General features: G+C 53.7%; 1 protein-coding gene across 3 annotated transcripts in view; it reads left to right on the top strand.

Moving 5' to 3' along the window:
* SMYD3 (SET and MYND domain containing 3) overlaps nucleotides 1-15,608 on the top strand; it is a 531,828-nt gene that overhangs the window by 416,474 nt on the left and 99,746 nt on the right. For all 3 annotated transcript variants that reach the window (XM_080651290.1, XM_080651291.1, XM_080651292.1), the window contains 2 exons: nucleotides 6,812-6,879; nucleotides 8,629-8,731. In XM_080651290.1, the coding sequence (XP_080507416.1) occupies nucleotides 6,812-6,879; nucleotides 8,629-8,731 (171 nt within the window). The remainder of the gene's footprint in view (nucleotides 1-6,811; nucleotides 6,880-8,628; nucleotides 8,732-15,608) is intronic.

The raw sequence follows: 15,608 nt of genomic DNA, 5'->3' as shown, positions 1-15,608 counted from the left end.
CTTGCTCCGGAGCCTGGTCAGTGTGGGGCACTGAATGAGAGTCGGCTGTAGGAGGAATGGAGAGGAGACAGAGAAAGGAGGGGGAGAGAAGACCATTAGGAGAGCTCTTATTTTTATTTTTATTTTTCCTGCATAATGACAATAGCCTTTATTAGCAATTCTATGTGGAAGGCAAAGTCCCTGATATTAACATACTCGGCCCCTGTTCGTTCATTCAGCAAACAGTTTCCAGCACACTCCTGTGTCAGGCCCGTTGGAGCCAGGGCGGGAGAAAGAATAAAGTAGAATTTCTACCCTCTTGGAACTAATACACAGAAATGCCTGAACATGGGAGGGTGTGTGACAGTATCCCGGGGCGCCAGCCGGAGTCTCCCTCGCCGGCTGGGAGAGTCCAGGGCCCCCACAGAGCTGGCCCACTGGCCCAGGGCAGGGCAGGCGCTGGCAAAGGAGGGGCACTGGGGGCAGGGCCTGGCCCCTGCAGAGACGTGAGGGTGTGAGCAGGGACCCCAGAGACAGCGGGAGAGGGCAGGCCCTGAGACCGCACTGGAGAGCTCAGATTCTGGCGGGACCAGATCCAAACTCGGCCACCAGCCTCCCTCCCCGGGCCAGGCCTGTCTGTCTTCTAAAATCACGCTCCTGCATCGCTGTCTTCCTCAGGGTCCCCCTAGCTCGCCAAAGAGCATCTGTCGGCCTTTACGTTCAGCGGGTCCCGTTGCAAAAGAAAAGAGAGATTTAATCCGCTTTTACAGAGTCCTCTCTCCCCACATCCATGAGCTCTGAACCAGGTGCAGGGCCACGCAGTGTGTGATGTCACGCACACCTGCCTGCTAGCATGTGACAGGCAGGCGATGGGTTTCTCTCCCGGAGATGTCAGGTGTGAGCAGTGACAGGCCCTGGCAGGCCAGAACGTCCCCGGGAGCGAGTACGCCCTGAATGTCCACATAGTGGCCCTGACCTCGGCTCGCACTGGAATGTCTCTCTCCTTTGCGGGTCACAGGAAGCGGTTGGTTAGTGTTCTGTTTTCTCTTTCACCAGAAACATTTTTCCGTAGTTTTCTTTCCTCCATTAGCTCGATGGAAGAGCACAGAGGACTGGAGCCACGCTCTGCCGTGTCCAGGTCAGCCTCAGTGAGGGACACACACCAGCCAGCAAAGTCCGTTTAGGAATGGAGTGCTGGAACTGGGAGCCGACGAGGGAGGGGACCGCATGGCCCGGGGCGGGCACTGGCTCTGGTTACATGGCGCGAGAATAATGAAACGGGATGATCACCTAAGACAGTGGTCGGCAAACCGCGGCTTGCGAGCCACATGCAGCTTGCGAGCCGCCGTTTGCCGCTGTGTTGACTAATGAGTTTGCTGACCACTGACCTAAGAGAACGCTTTTGGAGAGTCAAGCTGAAAGAAAGAACCTCTAAGTGTGACCCATGGGGTACAGTTCAGTTCCTTGCGATGATAAACTTTTGAATGGGAGCATGACTAGATGAAAGGAAAGGCTATGGCAGAGCTGGAGACCTGGACAAGACCCTGTAAGGAATTACTTAGGACTCGCCCAGGGGCTCAGCCTCGGGCGTGGGAGGAAAGGAACAATGGGCCTGTTGGACAGGCATCGGCAGCAAGTCCCCTTTTCCTCAGGTGACTTGTCAGGAGGCGGAATGGCAGGCCGAGTCCTCAGGGAGAGAACAGTGGGCGGATTTGCCACTGTCGTTGCTGTTTTGCTTCCTATTCTCAAGGAAGATTGCGTAAGCTCAGCGGTGGGCAGAGCCCTTAGAGAAATGGGAATGTGGGTGGCTTTCGGAACGCAAGCATGTCACCTCACAGGGCCTCGTTCTGCGGGTCCTCCTTGGCTAACATTCCGTCGTTTGACCGTGGGAAGGACAGGAAACAAGAAGCACCTTTTTATGGTGGCTCTTCCCTCACTTAGGAAGTTGGCCCTGATATTGAGGGAGCTTGGGCAGGTGATCGTTGAGCATTCATGTCTGGTGTGCCCTGTTTGTGACCACAGCGTGAAATATGACCGGCAGCGTGCAGCTCTGGAAACAGACATGGGGCGGGGGGTGCCAGGGTCTAGAGCAGTGGTGGGCAAACTGCGGCTCGCGAGCCACATGTGGCTCTGGCCCCTTGAGTGTGGCTCTTCCACAAAATACCACGGCCTGGGCGAGTCTATTTTGAAGAAGTGGCGTTAGAAGAAGTTTAAGTTTAAAAAATTTGGCTCTCAAAAGAAATTTCAATCGCTGTACTGTTGATATTTGGCTCTGTTGACTAATGAGTTTGCCGACCACTGGTCTAGAGGATGCATTCCTGAGTATGTTGTTAATGGGACGGCAAAAAAGTCTTCTTACGGAAGATTACTTCGTTTTTATTTAGTTTGTATTATAAATGACATTTGCAAAAACTTAGATAATAGTCGTATAAGATAGAGATTTTAAATGTTCCCATTTAACAAGTTGTGTACATGGTTCGGTTTGGTTTAAATTAGTTGTGTACCCCCCCCCCCCCACCCAAGAAAGCATTATTTGTAAATGAATATTCTGGTTGGGGCCTCGGAGCACAACGGCTCTCGTGACCTGATGTTTACCGTTGACTCTGAGAAGCAGGCCATCCCAGGTGTCATGACTTCCTCCTCCTGATTCTCAGGGCGAGGCGCAAGCACATCCAAGTAATACAGTGGAGACGTGTACAGTTCCATGCCATCTGCTGAAAATAAGACTACATGCTCACCATGTGTTCACTTTCTAACGTTTCCTAAATACCGGGGACATTTTGAGGTGCTAAGCAAGAATTTCAACCAGATAAAAGTCATTACAGGGAGCATCTTGAGTCAAAGTTAGAGAATTATCATTTTTATGTTCCTCCTTAACCTTATTTTCCAACATCCTTGCTTACTGCCTTTAACCAGTGGCCCATTCAGTTTGCAAAAGAAATAGCATTTGACTGAGCCACACTGGGAAGTCTCCGTCAGACCCCGGGGTCTGGGCGGGGAGCTCTGTCGGCTCCCTGCCGCCTCAGGCCGCTCATGGTGCCCACAGAGGCTCTCCTGCTACTCCTGGGAGAAGGAAAACACGTGACAGGAATTGCTTTATCTATTGATTTTTAAAAATTGAAACGCTGGTGCGAATCCTGGGACTGGTGGTTTGTCATTTCGGAAATGCTGCTCTTCAGTCCTGAGCTCCCATCCTCCCGTTGTTCTCTGGGTTGGAGATGGCAAAACCTTTGTCTTAGGGCCGGCAAGACGGTAAATGAGCGAGCAGAGGAGAGGGGGGTTGGGGCAGGCCCAACTCGAGCCATAGAAGGTGGATGAACATGAGCCAGGCACACAGGAGAGACAGGAGTAAGGTTTGGAATCTCTTACGGTTTAGGAGAAGGTGCTGGGAAATGATTCTGTGTTGGATACAGTGCCATACTCCAGAGAGGAGACAGACAGACCCTGACCGAAATGCTCACTGTGAGTTCTGGGAGTCAGGGGAGGGGCAGTTACCCATAATAATAAAAAACGTAGTATGCTAATTAGACCAGACGTCATTCCATCGGAAGCCAGGGCAGCTGCTGCGGCTGCGAAGGCCTACTCCAGTTTTGAATGAAAACCTCTCCCTTCGGTGTTCATACCTGCCAACCCTCCCTGCGCCCTTTCCTTCTACGCACAGAGCTTAATGAGCCTAAAGGCAGCGCGTTCCCGTTTGAAAATGGGCCTTCAGTCCCTGTGGTTGATAAGCTACACGTCCGAGGTGCTGTGTCCCAACAGTCACTCCGCTTATGCTTTAAGGAGAGAAGTTGTAAGGGAGATGCAGGTGGTCTTTGAGGAAACTTTATGTTCAGAAACTGAGTTCCCTTCTTTATGGTTTAAAGTTTCTATATATATTTGAAATACAAAGCAATCTTCGAAGTAGGCTAGAAGCCAGCTAAAGCTACATGCTCACAGAGCAGGCTCTTTGTAAACACCAGTGACGGGGGGAGGGGCTGAAGGGGACGGTGTTCTGTGGGTGTCCACTCGCCCTGTTCTGAATGGGCTGTAAGCATCTGAGGGCTGCTTAGCGTTGCCATTCAAGGTAACGGGGTGGAGGTGACCTTCCTGTCTCAGTTTACCTACTGCTACAACAAAAGGCTTCTGATTCAGAAAATTTGAGGAGCACGTGAAATTTAAACACGAATATAAAACAAGTTTCTGAAATATTCCCCTTGAGCGTTGGTATTAATTATTACAGGAGAATTTTAACCTCAGAACACAAGCCTCAGCTTCTGGACCTTGAATCTGAACCAAATAATGAAAAAAATTATTCATAGAATATTTTAAATTTCACTTTAGTTGTTTTCACAAAATACAGAGGCTCAGTGGCCTTGTACTAGCCTACTAGGTTTTTATCATCTAGAGAGGCTGCAGAGTTACAAAGGCTTTTGATGATCTCAAAGGAAAAATTATGAAGAGTCAACATGACTTTTTATTACCCTGGCAGGGGAAATACTTTAAAGGTAATGCTCAAGCTTACTTTTTAGAAAGAACTGCTTTTTTATTTAAATATTAGAGGCCAGGTGCACGAAATTTGTGCACGGGGTGGGGGATGGGGGTGGGAGGGGTCCCTCAGCCCGGCCTGCACCCTCTCGCAATCTGGGACCCCTCAGGGGATGTCCGACTGCTGGTTTAGGCCTGATCCCTGTGGGACATCCCTTTCGCAATCTGGGATCATTGGCTCCTAACTGCTCACCTGCCTGCCTGCCTGATTGCCCCTAACTGCTCACCTGCCTGCCTGCCTGCCTGATCACCCTTAACTACTTTGCCTGCCTGCCTGATTGCCCCTAACTGCCTCTGCCTTGACCCCTGCTGCCGTGGCTTAGTCCAGAAGGACGTCCAGAATGACATCCGGAAGGTCTTTTGGCTGTCCGGTCTAATTAACATATTACGCTTTTATTATTATAGACAATAGTCCCCCCCTGGGTAGGTTCCAAGACGCCCAGTGGATGCCTGAAACCACGGACAGTATCGATCCTATTATACTAGGTTTTGTTTTCCCTACACAAACATACCTATGATAAAGTTTAATGCCTTTTCCATCTTAACTAAGAATTATCACACACTGTGGCCACAATTTTTGCAGTTTGAGTTGCGACAGCAAAGCTAGCACATATTTCTTTAGCCTTTTCACAATTTAATGGATAGAAGAATCGGTCTTACTGTCGCGACCCACAGGTTGAGAACCGCTAGCAGGGTTGCCTAAGACCATCAGAAAACACAGATATTTACATTACGATTCATAACAGTAGCAAAATTACAGTTATGAAGTAGCAACGAAAATAATTTTATGGTTGGGGGTCACCACAACATGAGGAGCTGTATTAAAGGGTCGCGGCATTAGGAAGGTTGAGAAGCACTGCTCTAAAAGGTGAGGGCCTGGGGAGGGGCGGGAGGCGGGGAAGACTCAATGGGGGGAGGGGACATCTGTAATACTTCCAACAAGAAAGATAATTTTTTTTAAAAGTCAGCTACATCTGGGGGTCAGGTGAGGTTCCTGGAGAAAGAGACAGCCAAGTTGACATGGTAGCCCTTTAAAAAAAAAATTCCATTAGAATAAACCTATTTTGTAAAAACCTTGAATTTGCTTCACAGTTCAGAAAAAAATTCAATTTTCATTTGATTTGAAAGTTTGCACATTAGATCTCTTTGATCTGGTTTTTCATTGGTGGATTGCCTCAGTTAAATTCCTGATTACACTTTTAAAATATGTATTGGCCCGGCCAGTTTCGCTAAAAATCAATGGGAAAAATGTCCTCGGGTGAGGCTTAACAAAAAAAAAAAAAAAAAAAAAAAGGGTATTCATATCCCACCCCCAAAATGATCATACCCATTTTTAAAAGTTTAAAGTTTCAAAAAGAAAACATAGGATTTTTTGTTCTGTATTTTTACCATCTATTTTATATATAAAAAAGTATAGGCAGTACACTGTTTCAACTTAATGTAAAACAGATGCCTTTAAAGCAGTTTAGCCAGGGTGTGTTTAAAATACGCGTATGTACACCGATGTAGTTCCCGCTTAGAAGCTGCAGCTTTGTCAGACTTTTGGAGGAAAATGCCGAATGGTGTCGATGGCGCTGGGTTTCACAGGAAAGCTCTTCGGAGCAGGGAGTCTGCGAGGACTCGCGCTTTCGTCTACTTTGCGTCCTTTCACAGGAACCTGCCTCCAGCCCTGCCTGTGCCCGCCGTCCAGCGGGGCAGGCTCAGTGTCGCTCGCATGTCTGTGAGGCCTTCTCGAATTTAACGGGACCGAGGCCTTCCCCCAGCTCCCTAAGCATCTGTGCCTTTCAGTCTTCTTTAATTTTTTTAATTTGTACACAAGCTCCACACGTAATTTCCTTGGGCGAATGCAAGGAAGACACGGCGCGCGGCCCGTGTTCTGGTTCGGGGTTGCTGTCCGCTGGGGCGCCGGGAGCCGCGGCCCTGGGCGGTCCGACCTTGGCCAGGGCATCCGCTTCTGGTGTTGACCCCCAGGAACCAGCGGATGTGCACGTCTGGCCGTGTCCTCCGAAATCAATCTAAGAAAACATATTTAACTTGACAGTAGAGGGCACACGGAGACCCCAGGCCCGGTGCTGGCTGAAGCCTGGCTTTACAGGACGGTGGTATGTCTGTGCTTACCCACCGATATGTTCTTCACGTGCTTCCTAGGTTTGTTCTTTTGCAGATGAAAGAGCATCCGGGTTTGGCTTGGACCTTTTCAAAGCTGCTCTCAAAGGCCCCTGCGTTTTACGTTGAGAAGTTTGTTCTCTTGCCTGCGAAGTTTCTTGGGTGACTCTGCTAACCCTGACTGTCCCCCTTGTTTCTGCAGTTGATCTGCAATTCTTTCACCATCTGCAATGCGGAGATGCAGGAAGTCGGTGTCGGCCTGTACCCCAGGTATGGCATTTCACTCCTGGGAGAAGCAACTTTAATTCTCCCCGCCCCGCCCCCGGCCCCCAGCCTTTGGGGCCAGTAGAAAGGCTAGTGCAGCAGCTAGTTGGAGAGCCAGGCTTAAAACCAATAATTTACAAGAAAATGAAAAATGTTAAGTTTAAAGAAAACAATTTTATAACCGCACGTTATATACTGTGGCAGTGATTTTCGACCGCTGTGCCTCACGGATTTTTAAAACATGCAATACCTGACTAGTCAGGGCCACCGACCTCTTTTCCCTTAGATTGTCAAATTAAAGAAAATGACAACAGCTTACACCACAATAGCCGTCTAGTGTGGCTGAATCAAAACTATATATTTTTTTTGACAGATTGGCAAAAAATACATTTTTTGGCGGGCTGCAGAATTTTAGTAATCGGTTTATGTGTGCCGTGGGTGACAGAAGGTTGACAGTCACCGTGGTGTTAGCAACGAGGCAGCCCTCAGACCTGAATTCCTGTTCCCGGGAACTTGGGTTAGAAGGTGGGGCTGTGGGTGCCGATACACCGTCAGGATGAGGTTGGTTAGTCCCCTCGCCCGCCCTGATCCCGCTCCCCAGCCCTCTGGCTGAAGCGCTGGGTCATTTCACCAGGCCCCGGCTGCACCACCGGTTCATTCAGTCCTTTGGCTCAGCTCACTTGAGCCCAGTGCTCCAGGCGGCCGGACGCTGGACATCACTGAAGTGGCCTTTATCACTGAGCCACTAGCCTGTCCCCCATACACGCTCTCCGTCACTCCTAGTTTCATGCCATGAGGGTCCAAATACAAACCCAGTCACTTTATAATTAATTGTGAACCTGAGAATTCCGCCTCTTCTCTTACATCTCACAAGTGTCAGACCACAGGCCATTGGCGCTGGCCTTGGAGAGCAGAGGGGTGCAGCCAGGTGCCGAGTTCAGACTCCTGGCTCAAGTTCAGTCCCACTTACTAGCTGTGTGTCCTGGGGCAGTCACACGTGTCGTTTCTTTATCTGCGAGTGCCCCTCGAAAGAATGACCACGTGATCAAATTTGATAAACGTGCTCAGCTGCTCAGAAAGTGCTTTCCACATAGTAAAGGCTCACGGCCAGGTATTCTCATTGTTGTCAAATATGGAGGCAGCTTTAATCCACTCCCTTCCCTGGTGGTAAAAAAGCCACCTGCAAGGAGATGAAATCACTGGCTGGGCCCAGAGTGCCCCGGGTGCGGTCAGCAAGGTAACCGGAGCTGCTGCCGAAGAGGAAGGACGCCTGTTACTCATGGCAGCTGCGGACGCCCCAGCAGAGGTGGCCGCTCCTTCCAGGCTGAACAGATGAGGGTCCCGGTGGGAGGGGCAGCTGTGCTGGCTGCAGGGACACTGCTGCGTCCCATTACGTGTCTCGGGGAGGACTGCTTGCACATCTGTCTTCTCTCTTTATTTCATGTTGTCTTACTGCCTGGTGTCTAATAGACAACCACTTCCTCCCCAGCCCCCCCCCCCAAAGAGGACTCAGAAAATGTGTTCATTAACCATCTCCCCACTTAGCCTCCACCCTGGCAGAATGGAGGCTTCACTTCCGAGGCAGTGGCCAGTGGCCTTGCTGCGAGTGCCCCGAGGCTCCCTCCCTGGGGCGCTGAGCCTCACCTGCGCCCCTCCCCCAAGTGAAGGGCCTCTGCTCATTGTATTCGTTACATGTAGATGTTCGACTCTGCTGAGCTGTGATGGTCTCCCCTTTTTTCTTGTTCTTTCCTCCAGTATGTCTTTGCTCAATCACAGCTGTGACCCCAACTGTTCGATCGTGTTCAACGGGCCCCACCTCCTGCTACGCGCCGTGCGGGACATCCAGGCCGGAGAGGAGGTAAGGAGCCCTGGTTCTCACTCCCTTTCCACCCAGTCCTCTCCCAGTCTGGTCCTTCCCGAACACTGGTGCCCGGGGACAGCTTCTCGTTGTCCTGCCAGGAGAACATACCGCTCCTCAGCCCGCCCGCTTCCCCATCGCTACTCTCCAGGTGGTAGCCCGGCTGACTTCCTTAGTCACCGTTTTTCTGGATGGCGATGGCTCCTAGTGCATGTGTGTGAGAGGCGTGTGTGAGACAGTGCATGTGTGTGAGAGGTGTGTGTGCGGCAGTGCATGTGTGTGAGAGGTGTGTGTGTGGCAGTGCATGTGTGTGTGCGGCAGTGCATGTGTGTGAGGTGTGTGTGCGACAGTGTATGTGTGCGACAGTGTATGTGAGAGGCGTGTGTGCGACAGTGCATGTGTGTGAGAGGCGTGTGCGGCAGTGCATGTGTGTGAGAGGCGTGTGTGCGACAGTGCATGTGTGTGAGAGGCGTGTGTGCGGCAGTGCATGTGTGTGAGAGGCGTGTGTGCGGCAGTGCATGTGTGTGAGGCGTGTGTGCGGCAGTGCATGTGTGTGAGAGGCGTGTGTGCGGCAGTGCATGTGTGTGAGAGGTGTGTGTGCGGCAGTGCATGTGTCCTGCACACATGACAGTTCAGTGCTCTCACGTTTCTGCAGCTGGTCCTCATCCTTCCGTGGGATGAGCTCCCCAGGGCTTGCTTATCTCAAGGCCACTCATCACATCTCGATGGTGACTCCCTTCCACTTGTGCTAAGAAAGCAAATCAGCTTTAATCTTTGAGGTTGTCATTGGGCCTTTACAAACCTATCGGCGTGTCTGGTGATTGTTCAAGCAAAGATGCGGAGGGAAGCAGGGCTGGAAGGTGACCTCCGGCAGCGACCTGGCCTTGACCCTCCCGTGTGCGGCTGGCCAGGCAGCCCCTGCTGATGAGGAACGGCTCAGAAGCCAGGGGGGATGGGCTGATCCGGGCTGCTGCCCGCGCCTGCACTGGGCTTGCGCAGGTACCACCTGAACTCTGGGTTACGGATGTCGGCACTGCGTAGAACCCAGTCTCCTTCTACCCTTCCATCTGCTAAAGTGGATGTTTATTGCAAGGAAGACAGAGTGTCTTAAGATTTTACTGCATCTCTACAGCACTCAGCCAGTAAAGCCTAAACTCAGAGGCGCCATATTTGAGGTAGACGAGCATTTGGCCCGATAGGACTCCCCCCGAAACTGAACTTCCAGTGAATAAGCTGCTGCTTACAAAGCCCTTAGTGAGTTTCCCCATCTGGACCAGGCCCTCAGGAGATCTACTGCGGGGGTGGGGGGTCCCCGAGATTTGTTTCTGGGGCCGTACATGACTTCAAGGCGGCTGAGAAAGGGAACCACTGTCCATTGTCAGCAACTTAGTTTGGGACTGGGATGGCCGCTGCCGTTGATAATCATGATTGTGGTGCCGATGCTGCTGATGGTGGTGTTTTGCTAAATATAAAACGGAATTCTATTTGCTTGTCAAGGTGAGAAGTGATGGGCGTTTCCAGAAATAGCGGAAGTTTCTGACATCTTGTTTTCTGGGCTTGCCTGCCAGGCTTTCTCCTCGGTTGGTTTTCATTTCGTTGCGAACTCACCTTGTCTTTGGTGTTGATTTTACTTTTCATGCCCTTCTCCTTCCGTCTCTGAGACAAGCAGACCAACCCTTCCTCTCGCCTGACACAAGGGGGCTCTGCCCGGCATCAGGCCCTGCAGGCACGGATGTTCTCCACACAGTACTTGTCCAAGCAGCTTCTCCACAGGGCGAGGTGCTCCCTCAGCCCTCCCGGACAAGCTGTGCTCCTCCTGGGGGCCCGGTGGGCCTCCCAGGGGCTACCTGTGGACTGCAGGACTGTGTGTCACTGAAGAAGGCTGGCGTCCTGCTCAGGCCTGAGGCCGCCCCTCCCCTAAATGCATCCTGCACATTAAAGCTGACCCCTGGGGCAGAGGTAGGGGAGAAGGAGAACCGTGCGGCCAGGCATGCCGAGGGTGGTGAAGAGGGGTCATTCCTTTTCATTGTGCTAATGTTTGTTATAGTTGAATTGGGTAACAAGTAAATTTAGAAATTTTGGTAATTTCAGCATCAAATTTGCTTTGTAGCTTTCGTGCTCATCAGGGCCCCTCCGGTTTCCTATGTGCTATGGGATGTGAGTACCAACCTGAGGCCATGAGGGAGGCGTGCACCGTGTCGGTGGCAGGGAAGCTCCCCGGCCTGGACTTGCTGGGTAACGGGAGAGGCTTGCTAAAGGCACAGCCAGAGGTGAGCAGACTCCGCCTCCGGTGTGAAGCTACCAGCACCCTCGGGCGTGTCCTATGGGCCCTGGAAAGAAAGTGACACGGAAGCCAGCCCTTTCGCCAGAGTGAGAGGGAACCTTTAAACTCGGACAAGGGCTGGGAAGGGGCCCGGAAGTCACTGTGGAGGCTTCTCACCCTTTGTTTCTCTCCATGGAAAACCACCTTTGGCGACTTTGGGGCCATTTCCCGTTAGACCAGCACCTAAATGAACACTTTTCTATAAAGACTTTCACTGTAATGCTGAGTTGGCTGTGTTGTGGGTTTGTTTTGTTTAAGACTCACAAGTTGGATGGCTGATGGCTGCCTCTCCAGGGTTTTGCCGGGTTATGAAACACATATTATCGTCTGCCAGTCTTCTAGAACACGCGTTAGGGAAGAAAGGTGGACAGTCCAGGCCACCGTCAAGAGACTTTCTGGTTAGAGGAGGTTGTCGCTGTTGCCAACAATGCCATTGGCTGCCAGCATTCTCAGGAGCCTAGAACGGAGAGAACTGTGCTTTGCATGAATTGAGCGAGTTAGTGTCCCTGACGTCAGTTCAGTCTAAGTGCTGGGGCCAGGACCCTCCGGTTCCTCACCAGCCAGCTCTACTTATGTGCTGAGTCATCTGACACAACCCCTGTGTGCTCACGGGTCGCGCACCCAGGAGGCATCGGGACCACGAGGATGAGTAGGGCCCACCCTTGCCTTCAGCACGTCAAGGCACAATTGAGGACACGGACGCAGAACAGAAAACGGGTAGAACATGTGAAGTACAGTCGTGTCAATGTGCACAGGGCTATCCGGAAGTTCAGAGCAGGGCACCTAGGTGGCGTGAGGGGCAGGGGCGGGCGTGGTCAAGGAAGGCTTCCAGAGAAGCGAGTCCTGGCCCCTTAAGGCTCCACAGAGTTAAAGTTGGCGAAGCTGGGGAAGGTGTTCTAGACAGACACGCAGACCCGGGACAGAACGCGCTCAGGAGCAGGAAGCAGGTCAGGTCAGTGGGCTGGAGCTGCAGCTGTGCCCAGAGACGAGGGAACATGCGGGGCCCGGGCCAGGGAACCCAGGGGAGCCTTGGCCAGGAGCTCGGTGCATCTGAAGTTTCCCTCACGGTGCCTGGTGGACAGGAGGCCCTCAGTGAATGACTGTGGGAGGGAGGGACAGTGATGGAGCGTCACTGAAGGGGCAGGCAAAGCAGCTGCGTGATGAGATTGTCTGTGTGGGCGAGGTTGCGAGAATGAGGGTCAGGATGCTGCAGTCCTCCAGGCGCGAGGCGATGGTGGTGGCCCACGATGGACCAGCAGAATGAATATATCGAGGCTAAAATGAGCAGGATTGGTCCTTGACGGGTACGAGGGTGTACAGAGAGGAGAGGCAAGAGTAACTCAGCTTTGACTTAAACAAAAACAACCTGAGATTGTTGCGTCTTTTTTCAGTTCAGAGCCAGTGTTAGCATAAAAACGAGTAACCAGCAGTGTCATTCCAGAAACGACAGCAGTCTCTCTCTAATGTGGTCGCCAGTCCCCACGCTGCACATCCTGGGAAGCTGGCTTCATGGGGAAGGGGCTCCTGTTGCCTGGACGTCCTCGGGAAGCACTGCCTTCGGTGTCCAGCCAGTGCCTCCTGCTGCCCCTCCGCTGGGGGTGTCACTGCGCTTCCCACGGGAGCTGCGCGGCAGCGGGAGGCGTGGTCAGTGGCATCACAGCCGAGCGAGATTCTGCTCTGTCCCGTTAAACGTCTGCTGAGCAAGGCGAAGCCGGACACATACGTTCCTGCTAACGAGCCCCACATTCAGGGAGCAGAGTCTCCAGTAACACTGTGCGGCAGGGAGTCCTGGGAAAGGTTTTCATCTTTGGCTGACACAGCGACTCGGCTGTCATTGCCAGTTAGTCCCTGGCTGCGTATTCCCCCAAATACGGGTCACGGAGCTCCTGCCTTGGAGGCCTTCGGCGTTGGCGCAGCGGGTTTGTGAACTTCAGTGCCGCGAAGGAGGAACAGCGGGCAGCGGGCAGCCTTCCGGAGAGGTGCCTTGGAGCCCAGCCTGAGGGACGAGCGTGCTGAGCGGGCGGGGAGGAGGCCTGGCGGCTGAGGCAGGGCTGCCAGGTGCTCACTGCGGGCACCGTGCGCACGGTTCTGGGGTGGCAGCCAGTGCCCCTGACTGTGACCGACTCCGGGTGGACGAGGAGCGCTGAGACCAAAAGGCAGAGCCTTTATCCCGGAGGCAGGAGGGGCCCTCGAAAGCTCCCGGGGAGGATGACGAATCAGGTACGAGCGCCGGGGAGGTCTCTCTCAGAGCAGCTTAGAGGCAAAAGGGCGGCTGAGGCGGCAGGGAGCCGGTTAGAAAGCCACTGCACAGTCTGGTAATGGTCCGGGCGGTTCCGGATAGTGGGTGTGGGTGTGGGTGGTGGGTGGTGAGGGAGGCTGCAGGAGTCTGCTTCCTGGGCTTAAATGAAGTAAATAACTAGCCTCCTGTTGCCCAGCCACTGCCTGGCACCACCACACATGAGCTCCGGCCCTGTGGCAAAGTCTTGGGTGGGTCAGCATATTCTCTAGCGAGGCAAGTCCCAGATTCGTCGGTTTCGCACTGGGCACATTGTAATCACCCACTGAGCCCTGCCATTGGTCTGATCTGAGGCCGGGGCTGATGCCCGAGGGCCATGGGCTGGGTTGAGAATCGGGGCTCTCCAGTAAAGCTGGGGGGAAGCAGAGATCAGCTCATGTACCTCCTCACCTCATCGCAGGAAGGCAGACGGGTGTGCAGCCGCCCCAGCCGTACTGACAGGCTGCTTCTAAGTTACTGAGACCGTGCGTATGTGGAACTGGGATGCAGTTCTCTGTGAGCGCGAGGGGCTTGCCTGGCTCGCCTTCGCTCCTCAGAGGCAGCCCTGGCTTCGGGTCACGAAGCAGAAGGAAGATTTGGGGAATTCGCATGTGGCCGTGGGCTGGGCCAGAGGAGCCCAGGGGTCTCAGACAGAGCTTAGCAGGGGCTTCGCGGTCCGGGCTGGGCGGTGCCGGCAGCCCCCGAGCAGCAGGGCCCAGCACACAGAGGCTCTCAGGCCAATGTCTGCATTACCTAAGGGCGGGCCCTCTTGCTTCTGTGTATGGGGCAGCGAGTTCCAGGCGCCCAGCACGTGAGGAGCCACAGCCAGCCACGCAGCCGGAGGAGGCCCAGCTTCTGCCCCCTGGCAGGGCCCTGGGGGATTGACAGCTTGGACCGGTCACCAAGCCTCCTCCCTCTGACTGCTTCAATGGGGCCCGTAGCTGCGTTTCTGTTCGAGAGGATATCCCACCCCCCCCTGCAACCCTCCCCTCTTGCTGCCAACAAGCCCCATGGCGCTCCTGGCCCTGAGATGCTTCCTGGGGCCTGAGACAGCCTCACGGAGTGTTTGCTCCAGGGAGTGTGTGTCATCTCCTCAGTGGCAGTCCCGCCTTCTTCCTCCCCCCCCCTTCCCCTCTCCCCCGCCATGCAGCCCCCACAATTACCTTCTGCCTGTGAAAGCAAATAAGGGGTCATTTATCATTTATACAGCATGTCACAAGCTGATATATGTTAGAGTAAGAGAAACCTGGGAAGGGGCGGGGGGAGCGTGGTAGGAGTTCCAGGGTGCGCAGGAACGGGTTGCTATTCTAATAGGGGCTCAGGTCAGGCCTCAGGGAGAAAGTGAGGTTTGAAACTCAAAACAGATGAGGGAAGCCCCTGTAGTAGATGGGGGAGGTCCCTGTAGTAGATGGGGGAGGGCCTGTAGTAGATGGGGGAGGTCCCTGTAGTAGATGGGGGAGGGCCTGTAGTAGATGTGGGGGAGGGCCTGTAGTAGATGGGCGAGGGCCTGTAGTAGATGGGGGAGGGCATGTAGTAGATGGGGGAGGTCCCTGTAGTAGATGGGGGGAGGGCCTGTAGTAGATGGGGGAGGGCCTGTAGTAGATGGGGGAGGGCATGTAGTAGATGGGGGAGGGCATGTAGTAGATGGGGGAGGGCCCTGTAGTAAATGGGAGAGGCCCCTGTAGTAGATGGGGGAGGGCCCTGTAGTAGATGGGGGAGGTCCCTGTAGTAGATGGGGGAGGCCCCTGTAGTAGATGTGGGGGAGGACCCCGAAGTGGGTGGGAAGGGCCCGTAGTAGATGGGGGAGGGCCCTGTAGTAGATGGGGGAGGCCCCTGTAGTAGATGGGGGGAGGCCCTGTAGTAGATGGGGGAGGGCCTGTAGTAGATGGGGGAGGGCATGTAGTAGATGGGGGAGGGCATGTAGTAGATGGGGGAGGGCCCTGTAGTAAATGGGAGAGGCCCCTGTAGTAGATGGGGGAGGGCCCTGTAGTAGATGGGGGAGGTCCCTGTAGTAGATGGGGGAGGGCCCTGTAGTAGATGGGGGAGACCCCTGTAGTAGATGGGGGAGGGCCTGTAGTAGATGGGGGAGGGCATGTAGTAGATGGGGGAGGCCCCTGTAGTAGATGGGGGAGGGCCTGTAGTAGATGGGGGAGGCCCCTGTAGTAGATGGGGGAGGGCCTGTAGTAGATGGGGGAGGCCCCTGTAGTAGATGGGGGAGGTCCCTGTAGTAGATGGGGGAGGTCCCTGTAGTAGATGGGGGAGGGCCCTGTAGTAGATGG

The sequence above is a fragment of the Plecotus auritus genome (genome assembly GCF_963455305.1).
Source record: "Plecotus auritus genome assembly, chromosome: 14".
Classification (NCBI taxonomy): Eukaryota; Metazoa; Chordata; class Mammalia; order Chiroptera; family Vespertilionidae; genus Plecotus; species Plecotus auritus.
The sequence above is the reverse complement of the archived record's forward strand: the minus strand, read 5'-3'. Positions and strand labels throughout refer to the sequence as shown.